Source organism: Cydia splendana, chromosome 7, assembly GCF_910591565.1.
Source record: "Cydia splendana chromosome 7, ilCydSple1.2, whole genome shotgun sequence".
NCBI classification, from domain to species: domain Eukaryota; kingdom Metazoa; phylum Arthropoda; class Insecta; order Lepidoptera; family Tortricidae; genus Cydia; species Cydia splendana.
This window is the reverse complement of record NC_085966.1, coordinates 8,338,114-8,365,959: the sequence shown is the minus strand read 5'-3', so window position 1 is coordinate 8,365,959 and position 27,846 is coordinate 8,338,114. Positions and strand designations below refer to the sequence as shown.

The 27,846-nt window shown below is 38.5% G+C and overlaps 2 protein-coding genes across 5 annotated transcripts in view; both read right to left on the bottom strand.

The window, feature by feature from the left end:
• Positions 1 to 44: 44 nt before the first annotated feature.
• LOC134792078 (PHD finger protein 14) lies at positions 45 to 27,846 on the bottom strand. Of its 4 annotated transcripts, none has more exons than XM_063763212.1 (21): positions 27,712 to 27,846; positions 27,455 to 27,613; positions 27,088 to 27,215; positions 26,204 to 26,315; positions 25,609 to 25,737; positions 25,374 to 25,456; positions 24,689 to 24,843; positions 13,882 to 14,034; positions 13,464 to 13,579; positions 13,017 to 13,135; positions 12,725 to 12,910; positions 11,776 to 11,966; positions 9,584 to 9,702; positions 6,521 to 6,656; positions 5,287 to 6,073; positions 4,645 to 4,752; positions 4,290 to 4,349; positions 3,870 to 3,959; positions 1,315 to 1,436; positions 832 to 940; positions 45 to 290 (listed from the first exon to the last, which is right to left on the bottom strand). In XM_063763212.1, exons 1-21 carry the CDS (start codon positions 27,719 to 27,721, stop codon positions 270 to 272), a joined length of 3,093 nt encoding a protein of 1,030 aa, XP_063619282.1. In that variant the 5' UTR covers positions 27,722 to 27,846; the 3' UTR covers positions 45 to 269. The 4 variants fall into 4 exon arrangements, with proteins under 4 accessions (XP_063619282.1, XP_063619283.1, XP_063619284.1 ...); XM_063763213.1 differs by having other exon boundaries at positions 9,584 to 9,690; XM_063763214.1 differs by having other exon boundaries at positions 9,584 to 9,633.
• The window catches only part of LOC134792106 (venom allergen 5.02-like), a 197,619-nt gene continuing 179,761 nt past the window's right edge, over positions 9,989 to 27,846 (bottom strand). Inside the window, exon 8 of the mRNA XM_063763296.1 lies at positions 9,989 to 10,262. The gene's annotated coding sequence lies outside the window, so the exon portion shown is untranslated. The remainder of the gene's footprint in view (positions 10,263 to 27,846) is intronic.

Here is a 27,846-nt window from a genome sequence, read left to right as displayed (position 1 = left end):
ACAAGTTTGTAAAGGTTATTTTTCAACAAAATGAAAGACAACTATCCTTAGTAGTTAAGTTTTTATTTTAAAGTTTGACATTAACCATAATCCTAATGCATTACACGTCGATACTTAAAATACGATCTTAATAAATATATTTACTCTTATATCACATTAAATGTTTAAACCATGCATAAAGTCACAAATAACTTTATGGAAAACACTGAATTGATTTTTTTTTTCCGTTAATACTTGTTCATGATGCACACACAAAAAAATTACAACCATTAGTTGTTTTCTTCTACGTCCTGTAACAAATAATACAATTACTTAGCATATGGTGAAGGTAGAAAGGTAAGTGAAGAGTTTATATAGTTCAAAAAAGTACAGGTCGATTCACGAAAGCTGGCACGAACGGAATGAACGAAACGAATTATATCTGCCATTGTGTGACTGGCACAGTATCGGTATACAGTCAGAGACACCGTTTTATTGGTTTATCTGTTACACACAAAGATTTTCCATTCATTCAATTCGTGCCAGCTTTCGTGAGTCCACCTGTACGTTGTGTTGTTTGATATGTCAATGCATTTTAAAAGGAATCTGACGCCTGTGGATGCTTTTTGTTAAACAGGTAAAGAAATTTTGATTCTTATCTCCTGATTGATAGATTATATAATATTACAGTCATCTAACACACTCGATAGGCATATAAATTGTACTGAAAAATTAACAGCTTAGGACCTAAAATCTGGTCAGTTGAGCGTGAAATAAATAGAAAAAATAAATAAATAGAAAAAATAAATAAATAGAAGTAAATTGTATTTTTTTATTCTATTTTTTACTTACAGTAGGATCGCAATCAGCACAGTGCCACGAGTAGCCTCGTTTTTTAGGGTTCTTGTTGAGCGGCGGCTCCAGGCATGTGAAATGGTACCTCTTGTTGCACTCGTCACACCTGGAAAACCCACAAACATTAATCATTCATAGCAGCATTTTATAATTATAGAGGTTGAGAGAGGTCGTGTGGTCACTTTTTTGACCAAATACATCTGCTGATGATGATAAAACCTCGGGTAAAAATATCTCTAAATAGCTTTTATTGCGTATCTGGGTGTTTGGTGGAGAAAACGAGGTGAGGCCTTTGCCCAGCAGTGGGACACCAAAGTAGGCTAATAAAAAAAACTGGGTGTTTACCGTACCAACGGAGCGATTGCGGACGTTCACGAAGCTTCACAATACATCTCACGGGAGTTTTTACCCGGCGTATCCCAGTGAACGATTTGCAGCAACAAGACGCAGTACTTATATCGTTGTGCCACTCGTACTCACCGGACGAGGTTGGCGGGCCCGCCGGGCTGCTGGCACACGTCGCAGTGCGTCATGGGCGACAGCGCCGTGGACGCCGGCGCCGCGCCGCCCGCCTCCGCGCGACCCCGCCCAGCGCGCGCGACCTGTCACACCAAGTTTAATTATGAATGCGTCTTAGGGTGGTATTCCACCTGTCCAATGTGTATTTTGTCTCACATTTTGCTCAATGAGAGAGTGAGACGCGATGACATTGGACCAAGATATTGGACAGATGGAATACCACCCTTACACAGATTAAGGTCTGGCAAATCAATAGCATTGTCTGTAGAAAAAAGGCGGCGGTTTTGAAATTGTAGGCGCTAAGTTTCGACGCTCGTACAGATTTTGAATTTCACGTTTTCGCTTCTTTATTACCGCATTTTGACACGACTCGCTGATCAGTGATCACTAATCAGTCTAGAAGTCAATACATTTTTTAACCCAATTTTCGGGTTAGGTTTTCATTTGGTGTGTTTGGTTATACAGATATTGCAACACGAATAATGGGCCGATACTGACGAGCTAAGTACGGAAATCTGAGCCCATGACCATAGACCGGAAGATAGTGACACATTTTACTGGGTCATTTGTACCAGTATGGCGGTTCGTCAGGGGTCTAAGCATGTAATGAAGGAAAGAAAAATTATGGTCATAGCGCTGGTACCGGCGGCCCAATCGCGTGGGCGTTAGTCGAACGTGTCGGATAAAATACGAGTGTCGAACGATTTGTTCCACAAAAATCCTCGTATTTTCCGATAGTCCATAAAAAAGAAGTAGGCGGTAGCATAATGCCATACTTCTCCGGTGTGACTTACAGCCCACCATACTGAGGCGAACACATTAATTAAAAAAAAACAATTCAACCATTTGTGCCAAGCTAATTTTTGCACAGGTGATCATCGTCGAGCAGCCATTCATGGACATCACCATGCCATACTCTTCGGACGGTTCCAAATGGCCGCCATACCGCCGCAAGGGAGTTAATTTTTTTTTTTGTTAAACGATTTGTACCAGTATTGCATTTAAATTTTTGGAAAGTATTTGATAAAATGTGACCGTTATTATAATTGCCATACTTATAGTAGGGGGATAAAGTGCTGCCATACTTGAAATAGTACATTGTGTATTAAGGGCGGGAAATAAGAAATTACGAACGAGTGTCAATTTTAAGCCCGACGCGAAGCGAGGGCTTAAAATGTTCACGAGTTCGGAATTTCTTTACCGCCCGTGGCACACACAATGTTTTTCATCACACTTGTAAGGAAAAAAAGGAGAATTAATAAAAACAAACTTCTGTATAAAACACTTTTCCGCCCTAGGGCGAAAATTTCAATTTCCCGCCCGCAAGCCCTACGTGTAAATAAGTGTTTTTCATCACACTTGCTCGGAAAAGATTTTTTCCGCCCTAGGGCGAAAAATTCAATTTCCCGCCCGCAAGCCCTACGTGTAAATACATCTTTTCCGAGCAAGTGTGATGAAAAACTTATTTAATCGACACGTTTCAAAAATACGACTATGTATACGTAAAATAATTTTTTACAGCATGGCATCATCATATTCTGTTTGTTTGGATACAATTGTACCTAAAAAAATATATTTCAGATTATAACTACGGGGCGGACGACTGTGAGACTTAAGCCAAGACTTAAAACAAAAAACAATTTTTTGACGATTTGTACCAGTATGGCATTTGGATTTTTGGAAATTATATGATGCAATGTGACCATTATTATATTTGCCATACTTCTAATAGGGGGAAAAAGGGGCACCATACTTGAAATAAAAAAAAAATATTGTACACATTTGCCACCTCCTACAGGTATGGCATTATGAGATTTCCATTTATGATCACACAGAAAGTCTTGAAAAAAAATTACAAGATGGTACAAATCGTTTAGCAATAAAAAAAAAATTAACTCCTTTGCGGCGGTATGGCGGCCATTTGGAACCATCCGAAAAGTATGGCATGGTGATGTCCATGAATGGCTGCTCGACGATGATCACCTGTGCAAAAATTAGCTTGGCACAAATGATTGAATTGTTTTTTTTTTAATTAATGTGTTCGCCTCAGTATGGCGGGCTGTAAGTCACACCGGAGAAGTATGGCATTACGCTACCGTCTACTTCTTTTTTATGGACTATCGAATAATACGAGGATTTTTGTGGAACAAATCGTTCGACACTCTTATTTTATCCGACACGTTCGACTAACGCCCACGCGATTGGGCCGCCGGTACCAGCGCTATGACCATCATTTTTATTTCGTTCTTTACGTACTTAGACCCCTGACGAACCGCCATACTGGTACAAATGACCCAGTAAAATGTGTCACTATCTCCCGGTCTACCACGTCTCACCATTTATGAAAAGGCAAATGGAAAAAATAATGAATAGAATCACACACACACAGAGATAAGAAAGTATGGAGATACGTGTCCTATAAAAATTACACTGATTACATGACTTATATTTGTATGCTTGGCTGTCCTTGCGGTGCAACACCACACACACATTGCATACACACAACATAAACTTACCTTCTGTGCAGGTTTAACTTGCTCAAGCACTACTTGGGGCATTGACTTTTCGGGCTCAATCTGATTTTGATTGAGTTCCTTTTTCGGAGGCTTGCGTAAGAGATGTCAGTATGAAATACAATTTGGAAAAGGTAGGTATATTTTACACAAATGTTGGAATATGCTATGATACTTATGATACTTAGACTATTGATACTTCATGGCCAAGAGCGTTACTTTTCTAACGATTAAGTAGTTATAATTTCAAACTATTTTCCAAGTACCCCTACGTACGTGACCCTTCATTTAAGGTAATTTTAAGGTCCATATTCGCATTCCTGCGTCAAAAATCTTTGAACGTTAAGTGACCGTTCCGGAACGTTATTACAACGGGATAAAGCCTACCAATAATGAGTTTAGTCTGTTGGTGTCAGTACTTACGGCTATGGCTTCTGGTGTATCCGCGGCCGGAGGTTTGGCAACTACTTCTTGCTCGGCGTGCTGTACAATAATATATTTTTTATATAAATACATAGATAAGAAGCGCACGAATGAGGATAGACCTAGCGCGGTCTACACAACTTTAACACCCACCCTCTATCTTCAGTTACTCGTGAACAAGCATGTAACTGCGTCGAAATATCGGGAGGTCAAAAATAATACAAAAGGTAATTACGGTCAATATCCCGGTCGATATTTCTAGTGGGACTAACCGTGAACACCGTGAATCATTCAAAGTTAAAATATTTTTTTCTAAAAGCGTATTTGCAGCTAGTTTGAACTTTAAGTATAATACCTTGGAAAGTTTCCTCATGACGGCAGGCGGTGGCCCATCGTTGCTGTCTGTGGGCACGTAGAACATCTGCGTATCCAAGGAACCATCCGGCTTCGGGATCGGCTTGATCTACCAAACAATTTATATACATCATACATCAGAACTCTCAAGTATTGTATAGATTAGTTCTTGGAAGGAAGATTTCTATATCAACCCCTAAGATTTTATTACAAACGGAATTTGAATTGTACGGTCAGCAACAAATCTATTGTTACAGATCTTTTTTACAACAGAAATAAGGATGTCTTTAGATATATATTGGTGTCAAGGTACATCATTTCGGATCAATGTTTGATACTTTAATGTTGTCAGCAACCAAGGGTTAATAGGTTATTAGGTCTTAGGCTGCAGAAAAACTGACATATGTTGGAACATAATACATAATATATGGCTTTCCATAAGAGAAGGGTCCTTATGCTTTCATGTGAATAAGGACCTTTCCATGAGAAAACAATCCTTATGCACATGGAGCATAAGGATTCTTTTCTGATGGATACATATGTGGTATAACATACAATACAATACTCTTTATTGCAAACCTAAACCTCACATAGTTTACAATAAATGTACAGTAACATAAACAAAGACATAGTCCTATCTTACCTTAATAGTAATTCTTGGATGAGGCATATCTGGATTCTCCATATCCTGCGTTTTCTTCTTCCTCTTGTGCTTATGAGACTTGGACGGCGACCGCAGAAAATCGGGCGAATACCGCGACCGATGCTTTTCTTTCCTGCGTTTCCTATTCGCTTTATACGTAGCTATATCCGAAGATAAGTTAGCTAGAGTATTCTCAATAGAGCTTTCGATAGTTTTGCTGTCCCGTTCTTTCGGTTCTGTGAGAAGAGAGGAGAATGACGAATTATGGGACAGGAAGCTAGAATCCTCCCGTTTAGTTGGAGTCGCGGTTGCGGAGGCGTTTGAGTTTTCGTTGTGAGAATCGTTAGGGCTGTCCGCGACTATGGGGGTTATCGACATGAGAGGGGTGTTTGTCAAAGTAGGGGAAGTGAATGCACGTTTATGCATCTTCTTTGAGAGTGACTCTTCTCCGCCGGAAGCGCCATGTTCCTTCTTTTTCTTGATTCTTTTATCTTTCTTCTTGGATTCAGTTTCGACATCGTCGCTGATGAAATCGAAGGGTTTTATAGTTACTTTGATAGGTGATACATTTTCTGTGGTGGCTACTTTGACAAGTTTCTCTTTTTCAGCCTTGGGAGTTCTTTCCTGCTTGTGTTTAGCGGGTGGCGAGTTGGGTACGGAACCAGGGCTCAGTGGGTCGGTGATGATGGCGCCATCCTTGCTGTATCTGATGCGAGAGCGGCGCGGTACTTTCTTTTCGAGTACTTCTGGTTCTGAATCTGACGTTTTGTCGCACTCCGAACATTGCCTGTAGAAGCAAATAAGGCATGCCATAAGTCTTGTAAAGTTACCTATTATACGTGAAAACTGAAAGAGAATCATAAATCCTACAATAATATCCACTACAGTTTAACTAAGTTGGTTGGTAAAAAGTTACTATTTATGGTCGGCTACGGAATGGTTACAGGCTTGGCTGTATGTAAAAAAAATGTAATATACAAACTAATTTTAGTCCCAAAACTCAGCTACTTTATTTCCAACGTTCCAACTGCTTTTTAGGTATTGCAAGTTATTTTTGTAGACAGGGTCGCCATGATAGCTCGCTGTCCTGTAGTATACAATACTAGTACGTTACCAGCCGTAGAGCTTGGTCTTCTTGGGCGGGTGCAGCGGCGAGTTGAGGCGGTGATGGATGTTGTAGGCAGGGTCACCATGATAGACCCCTGTCTTGTAGTCTACAATACTAGTACGTTACCAGCCGTAGAGCTTGGTTTTCTTGGGCGGGCGCTGTAGCGGCGGGTTGAGGCAGTGCAGGTGGTAGTGTTGGCGGCACGTGTCGCACGCGGCCATGAGGTGCCGCTCGCTGTGCCGGCCGCATACCGCGCATGCGCCTATTGCCAAACAAAAGTTATTTCCAATAATCGACAACAAAAAGAAACATACTGTATTAATCATTGGCAGTGCTTTTGACAATTTCTTTGAAAATATGCGGCAATGATGACATTTGTCAAATGTCAGAATCTTATTAATTACATAAATAAAAAAGATAATCAAAACGGTCGAAGAAGGTTTCATACTATTTATTACCTCAGGAGCTAGTCTGTGCGGAAAGAAAAGAGTCGTAGAATGTATTGGGCCCCATACATTCCACGACTCTACTAAACATACAGGTTGCTCCAAAGTAAAAAAATCGTAATTTGTTAATTTCTTCGTAACCGCTACACCGATTGTTATGATACTTTGTATACTGGTTCTTAATACCCTAATGCATATGTACATTTCGGCTTTGTCCAATGGCAAAGGACAACCTGTATACTCTCAGTGAGTTCAACAGATGTTTAAGTAAGATGTTTCGTAATTTATTTTCAGAATTGCTTAGGAAAACAAAAAGAATGGCATGCAAAAAAAATTGATAATGGTAAACATTAAATTTTTGCAATTATTTAAGAATGAGGTGCATGAAAATATAAGTTAGATAGTATAAGATATTCGCAAGGTTAAAAATATGTTATTATTACATAAAAAATGACTATTATTAGGATGATTAAATAAATAAATAATTTGATATTTTAAAGAACTTATTGATATTTACCAGAGTTGGGCAAAAATTAACTTGAATAAGAATAAGAATAAAAATAAAAATTTTATTCTTATTCAAATCGATATGAATTAGAATAATTCTTGCACCAGTTATTTTAGAATAAAATTAAGGTGAATAAATCATGTGACTTTTATTTTAAATGCGGAATAAAAAACAGAATAATTATTCTAGAAGTGAGACTATTCTAAATAAGGTTTTATTCAATTAAAATGTTATTTAGAATTAAGTTAATTTTTGTAGTACAATCGGTTATACATATTTTGTAAGTTGATTTTCAGCCTTCTATTTAAAAGTCTGATTGATTTGATATTTGTCACTTCAGTTTAGGTACAGTACACATTGAAGAGTTCCGCTATATACTATCTAGTTCTATCATCCGATCAGGATGCTTAGCCAATATGCCAAACGTTAACGCTCCGTTGAGTTGCGTATAGTCTCTCTCTATCACTCTTACATATTAGTGCGATAGAGAGACAGATAGCCTTTCGTTGTCGTAGCACAAACGATTGGCATGTTGGCTACGCACCCAAGGTGCCTAGCCAAAATGACAATTTTTCTTTTTAATTTAATAGCCAAATCATTCGGTAAATTTAGCTGTTCTGGGGGCCTAGCCACGATGCCAATCGCTTGTGCTCCGACAACGAAGCACTTTCTGTCTCTATCACTCTTACATATTAATGCGAGAGAGAGACAGAGATAGCGTTTCGTTCTCGTAGCGCAAACGATTGGCATATTGGCTACGCACTCAAGGTGCCTAGCCAAGATGCCAATTTTTGTTTTTAATTCAATAACCAAATCTTTGGCTACAATTTAGCTGTTCTAGGGGCCTAGCCAATATGATAGCTTGCGCTCTAACAACGAAGGGCTTTCTGTCTCTATCACTCTTACATATTAGTGCGATAGAGAGTCAGAGAGAGCGTTTTATTGTCGTAGCGCAAACGATTGGCATGTTGGCTACGCGGTTATTAAATTAAAAACAAAAATTGTCATCTTGGCTAGGCACCTTGGGTGCGTAGCCAATCGTTTGCGCTACGACAACGAAACGCTATCTCTGCCTCTGTATCGAACTAATATGTAAGAGTGATAGAGACAGAAAGCGCTTCGCTGTTGGAGCGCATGCGATTGGCATGTTGGCTAGGCCCCCAGAACAGCTAAATTTACCTAATGATTTGGTTATTAAAATAAAAGCAAAAATTGGCATCTTGGCTAGGCACCTTGGGAGCGTAGCCAACATGCCAAACGTTTGCGCTACGATAACGAAACGCTATCTCTGTCTCTCTATCGCACTAATATGTAAGAGTGATACAGACAGAAAGAGCTTCGTTGTTGGAGCGCAAGCGATTGGCATGTTGGCTAGGCCCCCAGAACTGATTGTACCCAAAGATTTGGTTATTAAAATAAAATAAAAAATTGGCATCTTGGCTAGGCACCTTGGAAGCGTAGGCAACATGCCAAACGTTTGCGCTACTACAACGAAACGCTATCTCTGTCTCTCTATCGCACTAATATGTAAGAGACAGAAAGCGCTTCGTTGTCGGAGCGCAAGCGATTGGCATGTTGGCTAGGCCCTCAGAACAGCAAAATTTACCTAATGATTTGGTTATTAATTAAAAACAAAAATTGGCATCTTGGCTAGGCACCTTGAGTGCGTAGCCAACATGCCAATGGTTTGCGCTACGACAACAAAACGCTATCTCTGGCTTTCTATCGCACTAATATGTAAGAGTGATAGAGACAGAAAGCGCTTCGTTGTCGGAGCGCAAGCGATTGGCATCTTGGCTAGGCCCCTAGACGAGCTAAATTGAACCTAATGATTTGGTTAGTAAATTAAAAATAATACGGTTACTGAAACTATGCGACAGTCAATTTGTAAGATTTTATTCCATAAAATGGGTATCAATTAGACAAGAGACTAACTACTATTACATCTACCTAACTATTATACGTAATTAGTACCTATACGGTACCCAGACCACATTTTTATTCGTGGAATATTATTTCGAATAAAAATCATGATTATATTTATTTGATTAAGAATTTGTTATTCTCATTCAATTTTTTCTCATACGAATTATTCCCGACCAAAATTATTTGAATATTTTTGACTGGAATAAAATCGAGATGATTTTATTCCTACAAATTCTTATTCAAATAATGATTTTATTCTTGAATGCCCAACACTGATATTTACTAATTGATAGTCATGAATACACTTACCTTCAAGAGACGTAGACAAGACTTTTCCTTGGCGAGCGTCCGGGTTGTCGCTAAGAGGAAAACCAACGCCCATCTTAAGAGCAGCCGCGGTGGGCACTGACATAGACCTGGCGGCCAACCTACTATGCAGTATTCGGCATGTGGTAACGTACATAACTTATCACAAATTGGTGAATATTCGAGCGTTCTATCGCCATTATTCTCCCCAAAATCTTACTACAATACAAGAACATCGAAGGACAATACGCAACAATCTTTAACCATTTACCAGGCTGACATTTCAAACATGACAATCGAATATCAGTCTTTCTCATCGAAAATAGAACACATGTTTAAAGTGCCGTATGTGGGAAATATATATCCCTTAACCTGGTAAAGGGTTAAGTGTAAAATAAAGACGCGAAGCACGAAGTATTTCGTATATTGGGGTCTCTATTGTTTCCCAAATAGTTTTAAGTCATAATGTATTGTTTGTCCGAATTTTCGTTAGTCATAATTGGTTTTTCTCAGAAACGCGTAACTTTTCAGGATTGCCATAAAACAAACCTAACCTAACCTAACCTATCTACAGAATAACCTTACGAAAATCCTGAAAAGTTAACGGTTTCAGTTTTATGACTAACGATAATATGACAAACAATACATTATGACTTAAAACTTTATGGGAAACAAAGGGACCCTCGTATATTGACCCGCCTGTTCCTATCTCTATCGCACGCGCGTAATTATATTGCTTTCCCGCCCGTGACATGATGCCAACGGTCAATGCCACTGTACGAGTGGGACAGCGATATACTAATGCGCGACAGATATAGGACCAGGCGGGTTAATGTACGAAAATGTTGGTGCTTAGCGTCTTTACTTTGTATCGGTATTATCGTTCTTTCATATAAAAAAAAATATATTCGTTCAGGGTAGTGACGAAAAACAACGCAATACAAAGCTAAATATTCACCTGATATCATACAACTTTATGTGGAAAGGCAAGTCGAAGGCTATTACGATTTAATATTAAAAAATAGAATCGGGAATGTTTTTTATATGGTAAGAGAATGACAAAAATAAAGTTGTGTGGTTAGTAAAATAAGATCAATCAAACAGTGATTTTTAACTCAAGTCCAAAAAACCTACCAATATCACGGTGGCTTATGTCATGATCAATGTTACGATTGGTGGTTAAGATCTGAATTAGCTGTAAAATATTTCTTCCAAGTAACAATCCTTACTTTAGTGTATTAGTAAAGAATGGCTACTTTCATTTGCCCTTACAATAATTTCTAGAGAACAGCCAATTACACGTTGTAAAATATACAAATTTAATTTTAAGACGAAACAGGAGCTGAGTTTTAAATATTTTAGGTAAATATACCCGTCTCGCTAACGGAAGCGGCACCTAAAAGTAGTGCGATAAGGACAAGGCGAAAAATCCTGCGTAAAAATCTCAAAAATCGAGCTTTCGTACTCCTCTGTTTCCTCCTCCAAAACTTAACCAATCGTAACCAAATTTGGAAATCTAAATGATTATGAAATTATCTGTGTCGGACCGTTTTGCTTTTTTGGCTAATTGATATCAGTTTTGAATGCCACGCCTCTCATTGCGGCATAGTCAATTAGGCCATTTTGGCCATTTTTGAAGGGCTCTAGCGCCTTAAAAAACAAAAATATCAAAAAAAGCAAAACGGTCCGACACAGATATTGACAATATTAATCTGTGTTGAAAAAATCATTGCTCTAGCTTCAAAAACCACGGAGGAAAACGAGGAGTACGTTTGTATGTAGAAATGACCACTCCCGTTGGCTCTTAAGACCAAGTGAGTCTACGCATTTTTATAACTTTAACTATATGAAATTAAAGGCTCCGTCACACAGGCGCGTTTTGCGGGCGGCGCGTGAGCGGGGCGCGCCGCTTTTACATATAAAACGCTCACGCCACGCTCACGCCCCGCCCGGAAACGCGCCTGTGTGACGGAACCTTAAAGCAATTTGCAAATTTGTTGTTAACATTCATATTCGCAATTTAACACTAACTTTAATAAAAATTGTGCGGAGTCTATCTTGGTCTGTAATCAATTTTATTCAGTTGAAATCATACGTATATTAATGTATTTCTTCACCTTGATCGATTGCAATAAGGTGAAAAAATTTATATGTATTTATGAACTCGACTGCCCATGAATAACATCCATACATACCGTTTCTGCAGCTGCTGTGGCGTGACTTTCGGAGTAGACCGCGCCAGGACCGGCGGCAGCAGAGGCTTCTCCTCCATTATGGGGGGCAGCGTTTTGGCGGGGCAGATGGCCGTGAGCGCTTCGTATATCTTCTGGAGGGCTTGCTTGGTTGACGTCAGCTCGGCTAGTGCATCGGTGTTTTCTTTCGAAGCCTAGCAAAATAGAGAGCTTGTCAGTCGAGTACAGTGTTTAGGCAACTCAGTGCAGAGTTGCCTAAGTGAGGTACGAGATTTAAAAGCTTAATTGTATAAATCACTATTGTATAAAGTATTTTTTGAAAAGATCTTTATCTTGACAGAACAGACCAATTAAGATGAAGATATATGTATTCAGGAGCAGATAGTCCCTTTTTTCCTCTCTGGATATTAACACTACAGATAATATTTTTACACAGTTAGATTTATATTAACCACACATATGCCCCTTCGTTTGTTTTCTTTTTCGATTTTAAATTTTTATGAGTTAGGACTTAAGGAGCTGCAAACGTTGCATGGAATTTGTTTTTCGCACCTAACTGAAGGTTAGGTTGGTTAGTAAAGGTCGACTGGTAGAGAATGCCTTATGACATTAAGTTCGCCTTTTGTACAGTGTGTTTTCTTATGTGCAATAAGGATTAAATAAATAAATAAACTCTTATAATAATCAAAACATCTAAAAAAATTAAACGAAGGGGCAAAGCTACGGTTAATATACAATAAATTGTGTAAAAATATCTTCCATAATGGTAATATCCAGGAAGGAAAGTGGGGACTACTTTTAAATGGAGAAGCGTTCGTCCCTTATCCTCTTAAGTAGTCTCATTCTTCGAGTTTCTCTAAAGAGCGCTTAAATAACGTGATGCGACAGTTTTTCTAGTTACCGACGAACAAGTCTGGTGTTAACGTACAGTTATGTTTATTGGGATACTTACGTCATCATAATCGGTCCTGAGTTTCTCATCGCCTCCCAGTAAAGTCTCGTTTTCCTTTGTGAGCCTCTCCAGCGACCGCCTCAATGACGTCACACGACTGTTTCTCTCTAGATAGTATCCGACGAACTCTACTGAGAAGGCGGGGGGCACGTGCCAGCGGCGGGACACGTCTTTCAGGGCGGCCATCTGTTACAATACAATACAATACAATACAATACAATGCAGAAACAAAGCCATTGAACCAGACTAACGATGAGAAAATAATAATATACTATTTTTCATAGGCATTTACCTGTGCGTCTTGAAATTCCAATGCATGCGTGTCAACACCCATACATTCCGCTTTTCTCTGGAATTTCCTCATTGCCGAAGCGCTGCTAAACAACATTCTCGCCATTTTCTGTGTCGGCACTGCAAATAAAAATCAACTGTAATGCTAGCTCCTAAGAGTCCAATTCTGATTTGCATTATTTATCATGTAATTATGTAATTACCTCCTTATTCATAAACGCGCTACAAACCTCAATTAGCTAATAATCGTTTGTCCTTATCTATCATTTTGACTTATGTATTTGTAAGAAAGGGATAAAACATAATTTAACTAAATCAATCCCGTAAAGTTTTATGAATAAGCGGGTTAGACCATATCCTTAAAAGAAATGTGGTGTTTACAAATTAAAAACACTTATATTTGGTTATGTAAAACTGTTTGAAGTCAAATTTTGAGAATTATGCATACCCCATGGAGGATTCCGGGTTTCCTTGTGCTGCAAATACTTCTTCCTGTATTTGATAAGTTTCCGTTTGATCCTGGCCTTCTCTTCTGGAGTCGGGTTGTTTTGTAACTCGAATTTCCTAAGCAACAAAAACAAAGTGAATGGAATAGGTACCTAAATAGTGTTTTTTTATAAAGGAAGAATTCAAAAAGAATTATTTCTTGGACTTTAAACTCTACCAAGAGAACTTACCCGGTACTGGCAAATATGTCCTATACGCTTCATTGTTTCACACGCCTTTGTGGGTAAAACTGTCCCATAGCTCTTATGTCAGCGAATTAATATTTTTGAGTTAGTTGTAGGGTGGTGTTAGGGTAGGGCGTAGACCCCATATTTTTACACTGGACTGAACCAACACCTAAATGAAATTAAAAAAGTTACCTCTTTTCGGTCCTTAGTTGCAGAGCGAGCCAGTTTCTCTGCCGCTTCTTGACGAGCGTTTTATCAGAGTGCAGTTTGCAGTGAGCGTAGAACGGGTCTGCTTGCTCCGCCTCCTCGGAATGCGCCTCGGCCAACAGCCCTGCTCTTTGACCGCTAAAATAAAGTGGAAACTCTATACAAGGTGGTCAAAAAATTTCCCGTTGCCAGGGAGGTTTTGGGATTATACTGAGCAACTTTTACTATGGGACCAACCCCGAAATCGCGAAAAAAAATTTACCCTCCCATAGAAGAAAATGGACCAGCCAAATGTATGAAACAGTCAAATTTTTTTTCGCGATTTCAGGGTTGGTCCCATAGTAAAAGTCGCTCAGTATAATCCCAAAACCTCCCTGCCTCCCTTTTTTGGCTACCCTGTATAGTGACACTCAAGGTACTGGACGTTTTTTGACGCTATAGAGAGTTTCCGTTATATAGAGAGACATTAATATGAAAGTAAAGCTATAGCCAACAATTGTCGACGTTATAGGGAGTGAATCATTATATCGAGTGACGTTTTATGGAGTTTACACTTTAATTTATTTATTTAAAATTTGATACAGGCAACAATGCCCATATTACAAATACCTTATTACTATTTAGACAACAGAACGGTAAAGAATACTGTAGTTCACTTCAAATACTAAACTTTGTTTTTATTTCCCAGATATCAAAATGACAGTACGATTGCACTTATTTGTCCAACCGATCACTCATTTAAGGTCATTAGGAGATAACAATAGGCTTAATTATTAAAACCAAAATATTATTTTGCTAATCCGCGAAAAGATAACGTGCTAGTCAATCAGTGCTAACCCGTTATACTTACTTGCGTATTTTTACATGCAATTAATATTCCCACCCTCCCACCGCAAAAATAAATACGCAAATAAATATAACAAACCACCACCAAAAGAATAAACCTCGACACGTGTTTCGCCTCTCTACGAGGCATCCTCAGGAGTTGTTGACGGTCTGACGCCCGGCAACGGAATGACCTGTCTAGAATAGTCGGCCATATTTATACCTTGACCACTCCCCCTACCGTGCAAGTGTGAGTGAGATGGAAAAATTCGTAATAACGGCGATGACGCAACATTCAATTGTTCGTTAAGAATCATGCCCCTATTGTTGTACCTAATTATTTCCAGTTGTTCCAGAACACCCAAACGCAATCCCTTTTCGCAAACATGTAAAATATCAAAAGAATGATTCTCAGATAAAGTGTGACCCGTATCTAATAAGTGCTTTGCAAAATTGGACTTCTCTGGATGGTTATGTCTATATGACGCAACATGCTCTTTATACCTAGTAGTGAAACTACGGCCCGTTTGCCCCACATACACTTTATTGCAATCGTCACAGGTAAGCTTATAAACTCCAGACTTTTTCCCATTCTCGATCTTATCTTTGCCATTGCAAAGCTTTGAGTGCAAAGTATTATTTGTCTTAAAGGCCACAGGAATGTCGTTAGACTTCAAAATTTTGTAAATTGCATCAGACAACTTGCCAACATAAGTTATGCTCGCTTTATATTTTTTAATCGGTTCAGAGGATCGTGCCGCATACAACATAGTGTTGACCATACTATTCCGCTTTTTCCTGATGATACCATCCACAACAGACTTATCGTAACCATTCGAAACTGCTAAGTGATAAATATTATTTAATTCAATCTGATAGTGTTCATCAGAAAGAGGCACAGTCAATATTCTATGCACATAACAATGAAAAGCAGCCAACTTATGCTGCCACGGATGCGTGGAAGAAGCCGGGATAACTGTATCGGTATGTGTAGGCTTACGGTAAATTTTGAACTGATGCCTGTTGTTTACTTTAGTGATTGTTAAATCTAGAAAATTCAATGAGTTGTCTTGCTCTAGTTCCTTTTTAAACTTAATTTTTGGATGCTTACCATTAATTTCAGCAATAAATGCATCCAGCAGGCCCATACTCCCCGTCCAACAAATAATCAAATCATCCACGTATCTAAAATAGTATAATATATTATTGTTGCCCACAATATGCTGGTTCTCAAAATGGTCCATAAAAATATCAGCCATTAAAGGACTTAGTGGTGAACCCATAGCCAAACCATCACTTTGCAAATAATACTGTCCCCCAAATCTGAAATAATTTTGTTTCATACAAATCGCTGTTAGATCTATCAATTCATCTACTTCCCCTGGATGTAAACGTTGCCTTTCAAAAAGACCCTTAATAATCTCCAAAGTCTCTCCATATGGCACATTTGTAAACAAACTGTCTACATCCAATGAAAGAAGAACAGCATTATCTGGTATGTTAATGTCCTGGATCTTTTCTATTAACTGCAAGCTATTTTTCAAGCAATATTTCGGCTGGAACTGGGACTTGTCTCTTATAATGGAATTCAACCTTTTTGCCAGATTATAAGTTGGCGCACCCAAATATGAGACCACTGGACGAACTGGGATATTATCCTTATGAATTTTGGGAAGTCCATAAAGAATAGGAGCTCGTGGATTCATAGGCACAACCATACTCTTCTGATGTTCGGTTTCAAAAACAAACGAAGAATTCTTAACTGCTTGTCTGAGATCTTTCTGGAAACCTGGAGTTGGGTCTCTTTGCAATCTCGAAAATCCGTCACCTTGAATAAGGTCTAGTACTTTCTGATTATACTGTCCCTTCTCCATAATCACAATGCAGTTGCCTTTATCTGCCTTTGAAACCACCAAATCACTGTCTTGCACTTTCTGTTGTATAGATCTTAGCAGCAAAACATCAGAATCAACACACGCACTCTGTGCTGGACTAGTACTCTTGATAACATTAGCCACCATGGTCTTTGTATCTACATCACCACGGCCCCGCACTATTGCAACCTCAGAATCCACTGCCAAATTTTCTAATGTTCTATGAGTAATTTTTGTCTGGAAATTATACTTCAAACCTTTATCTAAAAGCCCAATTTCATTTTCTGAGAACTCCACATTAGTTAAATTCTTGACTCGAGGATGGAAAATATGGTGAGTTGTTACTTGCACATCCCTTCTCCTTAAAAATGAACCAGAACTCGACTCTGTTAACCCCTCTCTGGCTCTGTTAACTCTGTGTGTGTCTGTGTTGTGTGTGTGTGTGTGTTGTCTGGTGTCTGTGTGTGTTGTTAAGTTGCATAATCTCGAATTCGATATTCTGGACCAGAAGGCGAGATACTTTGCTTCTGAACTTGCACACCAGATGTATGCTACCCAGCTTAACAAATTGCATAGGTTAACAGAGTCGAGTTCTGGTTCATTTTTAAGGAGAAGGGATGTGCAAGTAACAACTCACCATATTTTCCATCCTCGAGTCAAGAATTTAACTAATGTGGAGTTCTCAGAAAATGAAATTGGGCTTTTAGATAAAGGTTTGAAGTATAATTTCCAGACAAAAATTACTCATAGAACATTAGAAAATTTGGCAGTGGATTCTGAGGTTGCAATAGTGCGGGGCCGTGGTGATGTAGATACAAAGACCATGGTGGCTAATGTTATCAAGAGTACTAGTCCAGCACAGAGTGCGTGTGTTGATTCTGATGTTTTGCTGCTAAGATCTATACAACAGAAAGTGCAAGACAGTGATTTGGTGGTTTCAAAGGCAGATAAAGGCAACTGCATTGTGATTATGGAGAAGGGACAGTATAATCAGAAAGTACTAGACCTTATTCAAGGTGACGGATTTTCGAGATTGCAAAGAGACCCAACTCCAGGTTTCCAGAAAGATCTCAGACAAGCAGTTAAGAATTCTTCGTTTGTTTTTGAAACCGAACATCAGAAGAGTATGGTTGTGCCTATGAATCCACGAGCTCCTATTCTTTATGGACTTCCCAAAATTCATAAGGATAATATCCCAGTTCGTCCAGTGGTCTCATATTTGGGTGCGCCAACTTATAATCTGGCAAAAAGGTTGAATTCCATTATAAGAGACAAGTCCCAGTTCCAGCCGAAATATTGCTTGAAAAATAGCTTGCAGTTAATAGAAAAGATCCAGGACATTAACATACCAGATAATGCTGTTCTTCTTTCATTGGATGTAGACAGTTTGTTTACAAATGTGCCATATGGAGAGACTTTGGAGATTATTAAGGGTCTTTTTGAAAGGCAACGTTTACATCCAGGGGAAGTAGATGAATTGATAGATCTAACAGCGATTTGTATGAAACAAAATTATTTCAGATTTGGGGGACAGTATTATTTGCAAAGTGATGGTTTGGCTATGGGTTCACCACTAAGTCCTTTAATGGCTGATATTTTTATGGACCATTTTGAGAACCAGCATATTGTGGGCAACAATAATATATTATACTATTTTAGATACGTGGATGATTTGATTATTTGTTGGACGGGGAGTATGGGCCTGCTGGATGCATTTATTGCTGAAATTAATGGTAAGCATCCAAAAATTAAGTTTAAAAAGGAACTAGAGCAAGACAACTCATTGAATTTTCTAGATTTAACAATCACTAAAGTAAACAACAGGCATCAGTTCAAAATTTACCGTAAGCCTACACATACCGATACAGTTATCCCGGCTTCTTCCACGCATCCGTGGCAGCATAAGTTGGCTGCTTTTCATTGTTATGTGCATAGAATATTGACTGTGCCTCTTTCTGATGAACACTATCAGATTGAATTAAATAATATTTATCACTTAGCAGTTTCGAATGGTTACGATAAGTCTGTTGTGGATGGTATCATCAGGAAAAAGCGGAATAGTATGGTCAACGCTATGTTGTATGCGGCACGATCCTCTGAACCGATTAAAAAATATAAAGCGAGCATAACTTATGTTGGCAAGTTGTCTGATGCAATTTACAAAATTTTGAAGTCTAACGACATTCCTGTGGCCTTTAAGACAAATAATACTTTGCACTCAAAGCTTTGCAATGGCAAAGATAAGATCGAGAATGGGAAAAAGTCTGGAGTTTATAAGCTTACCTGTGACGATTGCAATAAAGTGTATGTGGGGCAAACGGGCCGTAGTTTCACTACTAGGTATAAAGAGCATGTTGCGTCATATAGACATAACCATCCAGAGAAGTCCAATTTTGCAAAGCACTTATTAGATACGGGTCACACTTTATCTGAGAATCATTCTTTTGATATTTTACATGTTTGCGAAAAGGGATTGCGTTTGGGTGTTCTGGAACAACTGGAAATAATTAGGTACAACAATAGGGGCATGATTCTTAACGAACAATTGAATGTTGCGTCATCGCCGTTATTACGAATTTTTCCATCTCACTCACACTTGCACGGTAGGGGGAGTGGTCAAGGTATAAATATGGCCGACTATTCTAGACAGGTCATTCCGTTGCCGGGCGTCAGACCGTCAACAACTCCTGAGGATGCCTCGTAGAGAGGCGAAACACGTGTCGAGGTTTATTCTTTTGGTGGTGGTTTGTTATATTTATTTGCGTATTTATTTTTGCGGTGGGAGGGTGGGAATATTAATTGCATGTAAAAATACGCAAGTAAGTATAACGGGTTAGCACTGATTGACTAGCACGTTATCTTTTCGCGGATTAGCAAAATAATATTTTGGTTTTAATTAGTATGGATTTCCGCAAAGTAACGCCTGATTCTATTCACTATTTGAAAACGGCTTGCGTGGCCGAACAGGCACGACTTTATGTCAAACTAACCAAACAACATCGTGCAGCTGTCCAGAATGTTTGGTTTAACCAACAGTGCAAGCGTTTGAATGTTGTTCCTAATTACATCCATTTCCGCTGTAGTAGTACTTCCAGGGCTGCTAAATTGGCTATTAATAGGGCTCAGAAAATATGGTTGAACGAAGAATCTCGCCACTGGTTTTCAGTAAGGGATAATTTGAAATTGCATCTTAAGGTGTTATATTCAGAACTTTCATTTAAGTTGCATAATCTCGAATTCGATATTCTGGACTAGAGATGTGCGCCGATGGCAAAATCATCGGCGGCGGCGTCCGATGATTTTTTGACCGGCGGCGGCGGCGTGATCGGCGTGAAATCGGCGTGGCATAATTTTTGATACTTTTTGAGAACGTGGCTGTAGAAACTCTACATTAAAGCCTTCTGAGTATTTACTAAGCTATCCAAAACATATTATGTGTGTTTTCTAAATTATTGCCGAAAATTATATCCCATCCTGTCACTTGGCAACCATTTATTACCAATACCAACCTAACGGTTACCAACGGTATGTTTAAATATTATAATATAAAGGATACTTTAAAGCGCTACATTTTAGGCAGTATTTTTACTTTGTAAGCGGAATACAAATAAAACACAAAATACAATCTTTATAAGTTAAGTCTTAAGACTCTATCTATATTGACATTACCCAGCCGTCGCCTCATCTAGAATTTGTTACGAAATAATGATGAACTATGTACATAGGTACTTTACATTTGTCTGAACTGAAGTTTAACAGAGATGTATGTTAGAATAAAGATGTCATCGTTTCTAGTTTGTTTTCTTTACTGATAGCTTAGTGATGATAGTTGGTGATTTAAGTTCCTACAAGTAGGTATAATTGTGCTCACCCATATTTCATCTAAATACTTGACTTGTTACAATTCGCTCCTTAAAAAGCGCATATTTAATTTACCGGTACTTAAAGTTACAACGCCATTCTCAAGCACTGTGATTTAAAAGATAGCACTGCAAATGAGGCCAAAAACACTACCTATAAACTACTTCAATCACCGAGTTACACAGAGACAGAAGCTATTTTACAAAGTGTCACTTCACTGTAATTTTTACCTTAGACTATGTTAATTGTAAATTTTTAGTTTTAAGTATTAAATGTAAGTTTTAATGTTATTATGTGATATTAATAGTTTAATAGTATGACCTGCACACGATAACGATACTCTGTTATACAACTGTAATTGGTTCCCCGCGATACAGGTGTAACCTAGTGCGGGGGCCCCTGGTAACTATGTTTGTAACACTTTTTAGAAATAAATTATTCTTATTCTTAATTGTTTACGAATAGCTTATTACGAAGCTTTAACCTGACTTTTATAATTTTGATTGAAATATATATTGTTAATTAAAAGAAGCTGATAATCACCATAAATAGACTAAGAATTGATCGTGTTTTTTTTAAATGAAATTGTATATTATGTGATAAATAAATCAAACCATATCTATCATATGTTGACCCTTATGCGTGTCACTATCATCACACAAGAAATCATAAAATACGCAATTATAATCGTGGTGACAGCTTGCTGGAGATTCTAAGAAAAAAATAGCATGTTTTTGTTTATGTCCTAGGATATGAACCCGCTATTTTCTTGACTTTAGTTCACTGATTAAATTGACAATCAAGAGACTATTGATGTAAAACAAAATGCGTTCTGCAAAAAAGCTGTGCGATAAAATATCAAATAATAACCTGAGATCCAGAAACTAGATCTTGCTTAAATTAACGTTAAATCGTTATCACAGCTAACACCGCAACGACAAAAATGATGCTAATTTGGTTCACTGTCAAATAATAAGCGAAAAAGCATAAGGATCTTTAAATTATACCTCTGACACTATCTACTCACTACGCAACATGGAATAAGACACGATAGGTATCAAAATTTCCCACGCCGATTATACGCCGGTCAAATTTATCGGCGGCGGCGGCGTGGAAAAATCGTCGGCGGCGGCGGCGCGGCGGCGCGGCGCACATGTCTATTCTGGACCAGAAGGCGAGATACTTTGCTTCTGAACTTGCACACCAGATGTATGCTACCCAGCTTAACAAATTGCATAGGTTAACAGAGTCGAGTTCTGGTTCATTTTTAAGGAGAAGGGATGTGCAAGTAACAACTCACCATATTTTCCATCCTCGAGTCAAGAATTTAACTAATGTGGAGTTCTCAGAAAATGAAATTGGGCTTTTAGATAAAGGTTTGAAGTATAATTTCCAGACAAAAATTACTCATAGAACATTAGAAAATTTGGCAGTGGATTCTGAGGTTGCAATAGTGCGGGGCCGTGGTGATGTAGATACAAAGACCATGGTGGCTAATGTTATTAAGAGTACTAGTCCAGCACAGAGTGCGTGTGTTGATTCTGATGTTTTGCTGCTAAGATCTATACAACAGAAAGTGCAAGACAGTGATTTGGTGGTTTCAAAGGCAGATAAAGGCAACTGCATTGTGATTATGGAGAAGGGACAGTATAATCAGAAAGTACTAGACCTTATTCAAGGTGACGGATTTTCGAGATTGCAAAGAGACCCAACTCCAGGTTTCCAGAAAGATCTCAGACAAGCAGTTAAGAATTCTTCGTTTGTTTTTGAAACCGAACATCAGAAGAGTATGGTTGTGCCTATGAATCCACGAGCTCCTATTCTTTATGGACTTCCCAAAATTCATAAGGATAATATCCCAGTTCGTCCAGTGGTCTCATATTTGGGTGCGCCAACTTATAATCTGGCAAAAAGGTTGAATTCCATTATAAGAGACAAGTCCCAGTTCCAGCCGAAATATTGCTTGAAAAATAGCTTGCAGTTAATAGAAAAGATCCAGGACATTAACATACCAGATAATGCTGTTCTTCTTTCATTGGATGTAGACAGTTTGTTTACAAATGTGCCATATGGAGAGACTTTGGAGATTATTAAGGGTCTTTTTGAAAGGCAACGTTTACATCCAGGGGAAGTAGATGAATTGATAGATCTAACAGCGATTTGTATGAAACAAAATTATTTCAGATTTGGGGGACAGTATTATTTGCAAAGTGATGGTTTGGCTATGGGTTCACCACTAAGTCCTTTAATGGCTGATATTTTTATGGACCATTTTGAGAACCAGCATATTGTGGGCAACAATAATATATTATACTATTTTAGATACGTGGATGATTTGATTATTTGTTGGACGGGGAGTATGGGCCTGCTGGATGCATTTATTGCTGAAATTAATGGTAAGCATCCAAAAATTAAGTTTAAAAAGGAACTAGAGCATGACAACTCATTGAATTTTCTAGATTTAACAATCACTAAAGTAAACAACAGGCATCAGTTCAAAATTTACCGTAAGCCTACACATACCGATACAGTTATCCCGGCTTCTTCCACGCATCCGTGGCAGCATAAGTTGGCTGCTTTTCATTGTTATGTGCATAGAATATTGACTGTGCCTCTTTCTGATGAACACTATCAGATTGAATTAAATAATATTTATCACTTAGCAGTTTCGAATGGTTACGATAAGTCTGTTGTGGATGGTATCATCAGGAAAAAGCGGAATAGTATGGTCAACGCTATGTTGTATGCGGCACGATCCTCTGAACCGATTAAAAAATATAAAGCGAGCATAACTTATGTTGGCAAGTTGTCTGATGCAATTTACAAAATTTTGAAGTCTAACGACATTCCTGTGGCCTTTAAGACAAATAATACTTTGCACTCAAAGCTTTGCAATGGCAAAGATAAGATCGAGAATGGGAAAAAGTCTGGAGTTTATAAGCTTACCTGTGACGATTGCAATAAAGTGTATGTGGGGCAAACGGGCCGTAGTTTCACTACTAGGTATAAAGAGCATGTTGCGTCATATAGACATAACCATCCAGAGAAGTCCAATTTTGCAAAGCACTTATTAGATACGGGTCACACTTTATCTGAGAATCATTCTTTTGATATTTTACATGTTTGCGAAAAGGGATTGCGTTTGGGTGTTCTGGAACAACTGGAAATAATTAGGTACAACAATAGGGGCATGATTCTTAACGAACAATTGAATGTTGCGTCATCGCCGTTATTACGAATTTTTCCATCTCACTCACACTTGCACGGTAGGGGGAGTGGTCAAGGTATAAATATGGCCGACTATTCTAGACAGGTCATTCCGTTGCCGGGCGTCAGACCGTCAACAACTCCTGAGGATGCCTCGTAGAGAGGCGAAACACGTGTCGAGGTTTATTCTTTTGGTGGTGGTTTGTTATATTTATTTGCGTATTTATTTTTGCGGTGGGAGGGTGGGAATATTAATTGCATGTAAAAATACGCAAGTAAGTATAACGGGTTAGCACTGATTGACTAGCACGTTATCTTTTCGCGGATTAGCAAAATAATATTTTGGTTTTAATTAGTATGGATTTCCGCAAAGTAACGCCTGATTCTATTCACTAGGCTTAATTATAACAAAAGGAACTTCGCAAGACCCTTTTTTTGGTGTGGTGGTTTTCTTTTTTTCTCAATTTGCTGTTAAAAAACAATAAACAAAACATAACAATAGACATCGTAAAACTAAACGAAGTGTGGTCAGCCTATTCAATGAACAATTGTTTTACAACCCCTCTTGAAGACTTGGTAGTCAAATTTTAACTGTTCGGTTAATAGGGGCAATAAAGTGTACCTTCATAAAGATAAAAGGCACGAGCCAGAAAGGCAAAGGGTCAGTAAAAAATTACGTAGCTGACCGGATTTATTCTTCTTAGAACCAAGATAACAAAGAATTCTAATGTCATCAGCTCACAGCGCGCACGAACGCGCTTAAGCGGGAGTACAGTTGTAGTGCATAATTATCTTCCATCGTATTTTCACGGAAACGTACGAACGTGTCTTGCTATTTCAATCAGTCTCGGTACAAAAAGTACTGAGGTTGACTGAGGTAGCATGACAAATACGAGCGTTTTCGAGAAAGTAACGATGGAAAACAATTATGCACTACATCTGTATATCTCGAACGTGTCACGCTGTTTTATGTTACCATGTGACGTGGAAGAATGTGTAGCAGTGTGACTCTATTTTTTTTATACCATGTGACGTGGAAGAATGTCTTGCAGAGCCCGGCGTCGCAGCCGACGCACACGCCGGTGCGCGCGAGCGCGGCGTCGGCGCACAGCGCGCACGAACGCGCTCCCCAGCGGGAGTACGCCATCTCGAATAACGTCACGCCGGATAGTCTCTCCACCTGTATGCGCGTTTAATTTGTGAGAATTTTGCATGCGTACAGTCATTTCTAGGGTGCACCTTTGTACCTCAATATCAGTAAATTTTATGTGAACCTGTGTTGTGTACAATAAAATGCCAGTGTAGCTATAGACGGTCAAGCAAATCTTGTCAGTAGAAAAAGGCGCGAAATTCAAATTTTCTATGAGACGATATCCCTTCGCGCCTACATTTTTCAAATTTGCCGCCTTTTTCTACTGACAAGATCTGCTTGACCAAGATATTAGATACTTCTAATTTTTTGTATTTCCATAGCCTCGGTAGAGTGGGACTAATTTTTGTGCAATTCTTTATTTCTATAAAAGATCAACATTCGAGTTTAATATGTACTAAGTAGAACAAGTATGCCGGGACTTTCGTGGCTAACGGACTATATAGACCATCAGTGTGTTCTCACTTTTTAATAATCTTTTCCCACATCTCAATTTTAGAAGTGTGTATAATGCTTCTAAAACAAAAGAGAAATAAAAATGGAAGTAAAACAATTTTTACCTCTGAGAATGCCACTCCAGGCACGTAAAGTGCACACACAAGATGAACCCATGCTCCAACTTCTGTTTCCTTAAATATGCCACCTAAAATAACGAAACCACATCAGCTTTTATCCAAACAACTAACTTTTAATGACAATGTTTTATAAAAAAAAAAATATTGTATGTCACAAACAACTTATAAAGTTGGTACAACCATAAGGTAAGTAAAGGCAACACAAGACGAATCATACTACCTTTATTTGGACAGAGCTCACAGCTAGGGTCAGTGACCCCCGCTTTGCATGCCTCACAGAACCACGGCTCGGTGGAGGCGGAACTCACTGTGCTGGACTCACTAGTGACGTCCGAGACGCCGTAACAGCCTGTAACAAGTAGAAGTGTTTAACCCGTGTGTGTGTTTGTGTTTTGAATGACACGCCTATCGTGTGCGAGGCGTTGTCGTGAACTTACAGCGTAGTCTGGCACTGGCAAACCAATTTGTCAGACGAAAAAGAGCGAAATGCAATATTTATATGGGAGATTGTATACCTTTGCGCCTGCATCTTTCAGCTACCTATTTCTAATGAAGAAATTCGCTTAACAGACTACAATTATTACAGAAACAGAGTAGAGAACACTAAGATCTTGTTAACACTTTGCGGGATACTACTGTATATTTAAATGATGTCATTTTATTCTCACACACGGGTGCATTTCGCTTGTACTTGTTCAATAAATCGAGCAAGACGCACGGGCGAATGATAACAGAAAGACACCATTTAGATATCAATTTGATGTCAAAATGTATGTTTGAATTGGCCTCCAGTAAGACAAATTAATTGAGCTTACCTTCATGAACAGTCACACCACAACCGTCACACTCAACAATCTCATTGAAGTCATCACTCCTCGAACCAAGGCAGCCAGCACAGATCAGCCAATTGGCTAAGTCACCGGGTATCTGAAACGAATACATTGTGATTCATTCAAACAAAAATTCAGCTATGATGAATTATTTCCATTGTGCTATACTAGCTGACTATATCTAAGTAGGCAAGCGAGAAATGTGAACATTCTAACCAGCTCACACCAAAAGAGAAAGAGGCAGCTTATGTTTAACAATGAGTATGAAAAAGATGAATGGTATGTGAAATTAATCAACAAAAAAGAAACATTAGTAGGTAAGTAATGAAAAAAAAAACAACGGGTTGCACTCCGGGAGTGCCGACAGAAGTGAAAACTCAATGACTAGTCCAAAATGTCTGCAGCTCTAAAATTCGAATAGAATTTGTAAAGTTACCTTGCAGACCTCGCATCTAAATATATTTGGTCATGATATTTTGAGTTTTATTCACCAGTACTAGAGTTCACTTTTATTAGTGATTTCATCAAGATGTAGCTTTATTGAATTATATTAGAGTGATATAAAGTTAGAATGTAACTGTGAGATCCTCGTATTTCAGCCCGTACAAGATTAGAACATTGAGCTTTATTGCTTAATGTAAAAGTCCAGTTTTAAATAATTGACCTGATTATGATACATTATGACTAAAGTTCTTTGGTGAATAACATGGTCTGTGACACATGACGTCAGCGTTGCGTTACGCGTTACGCTGAATCGAGTTTATCATTTTTTCCCCACCTCAAAAAGTGCTCAGCGTCGCTAAAGAAGTTTTCACTTCAAAAATTTGGAAGTATTTTTTGTGCTCCTTATGTATGAGTATAACAAATACCTTGAATTCAGCTTTCTTGGCTCTTTCCAATAAGTCAGTGACGGATGAGTCTCCTATTTTACTATTGTCCTTAAACTCGTCCTCAGCATCTGATGCAGACTCCTCAGAGCTGCCACTGTCATCTTTTCCTGTTTAAACAATTAAGACTTTTTTATAAGAAGATTTTGCAATAATTTTCTTTTCTAATTAAATAGTTATTGATTACAAGTATCCGTACAGATACTTTATATAGGCCTTTATTCTGAATTCTTTGGCTCCGCTTCTCTAACTTTCATCCGTTCAGATATAGATAATTGTTTATAAGTAAAATATATAAATAATAATAATAAGTGTTATTAATATTGCAAATGTGTCGTAACAGTACTACCATCATCGTTACTGTTGATAGAGTGATCATCGCTGTCTTCAGGGTGGTCCTCAATTCGAAAATCCGAGTCGTCCGAGCTTTCACCTTCCCCAAGATCGAAATCCAGCAGAGACTGAGCTTCCACTGGCTTAACCTTCCTCTTCGCAGGATCACGGCCGACTAAAAATTAAAAACAAAGAATAAGTATCAGTCCGAGCATCTGCGTTGTTACTCTTGATGATGAATTCTTGTGAAAATTAGACATATAGTATACTTACGGTTGTTCATTGTGGACAAAATAGCTAAATGTTATTATTTCTACTGCACTTTCATTACGTTTGAGTTAAAAAAATCTTTAAAAATTACGAAATACTGCCGGCGCAGCTTCACGCATCATTTTGCAATTTGACAGA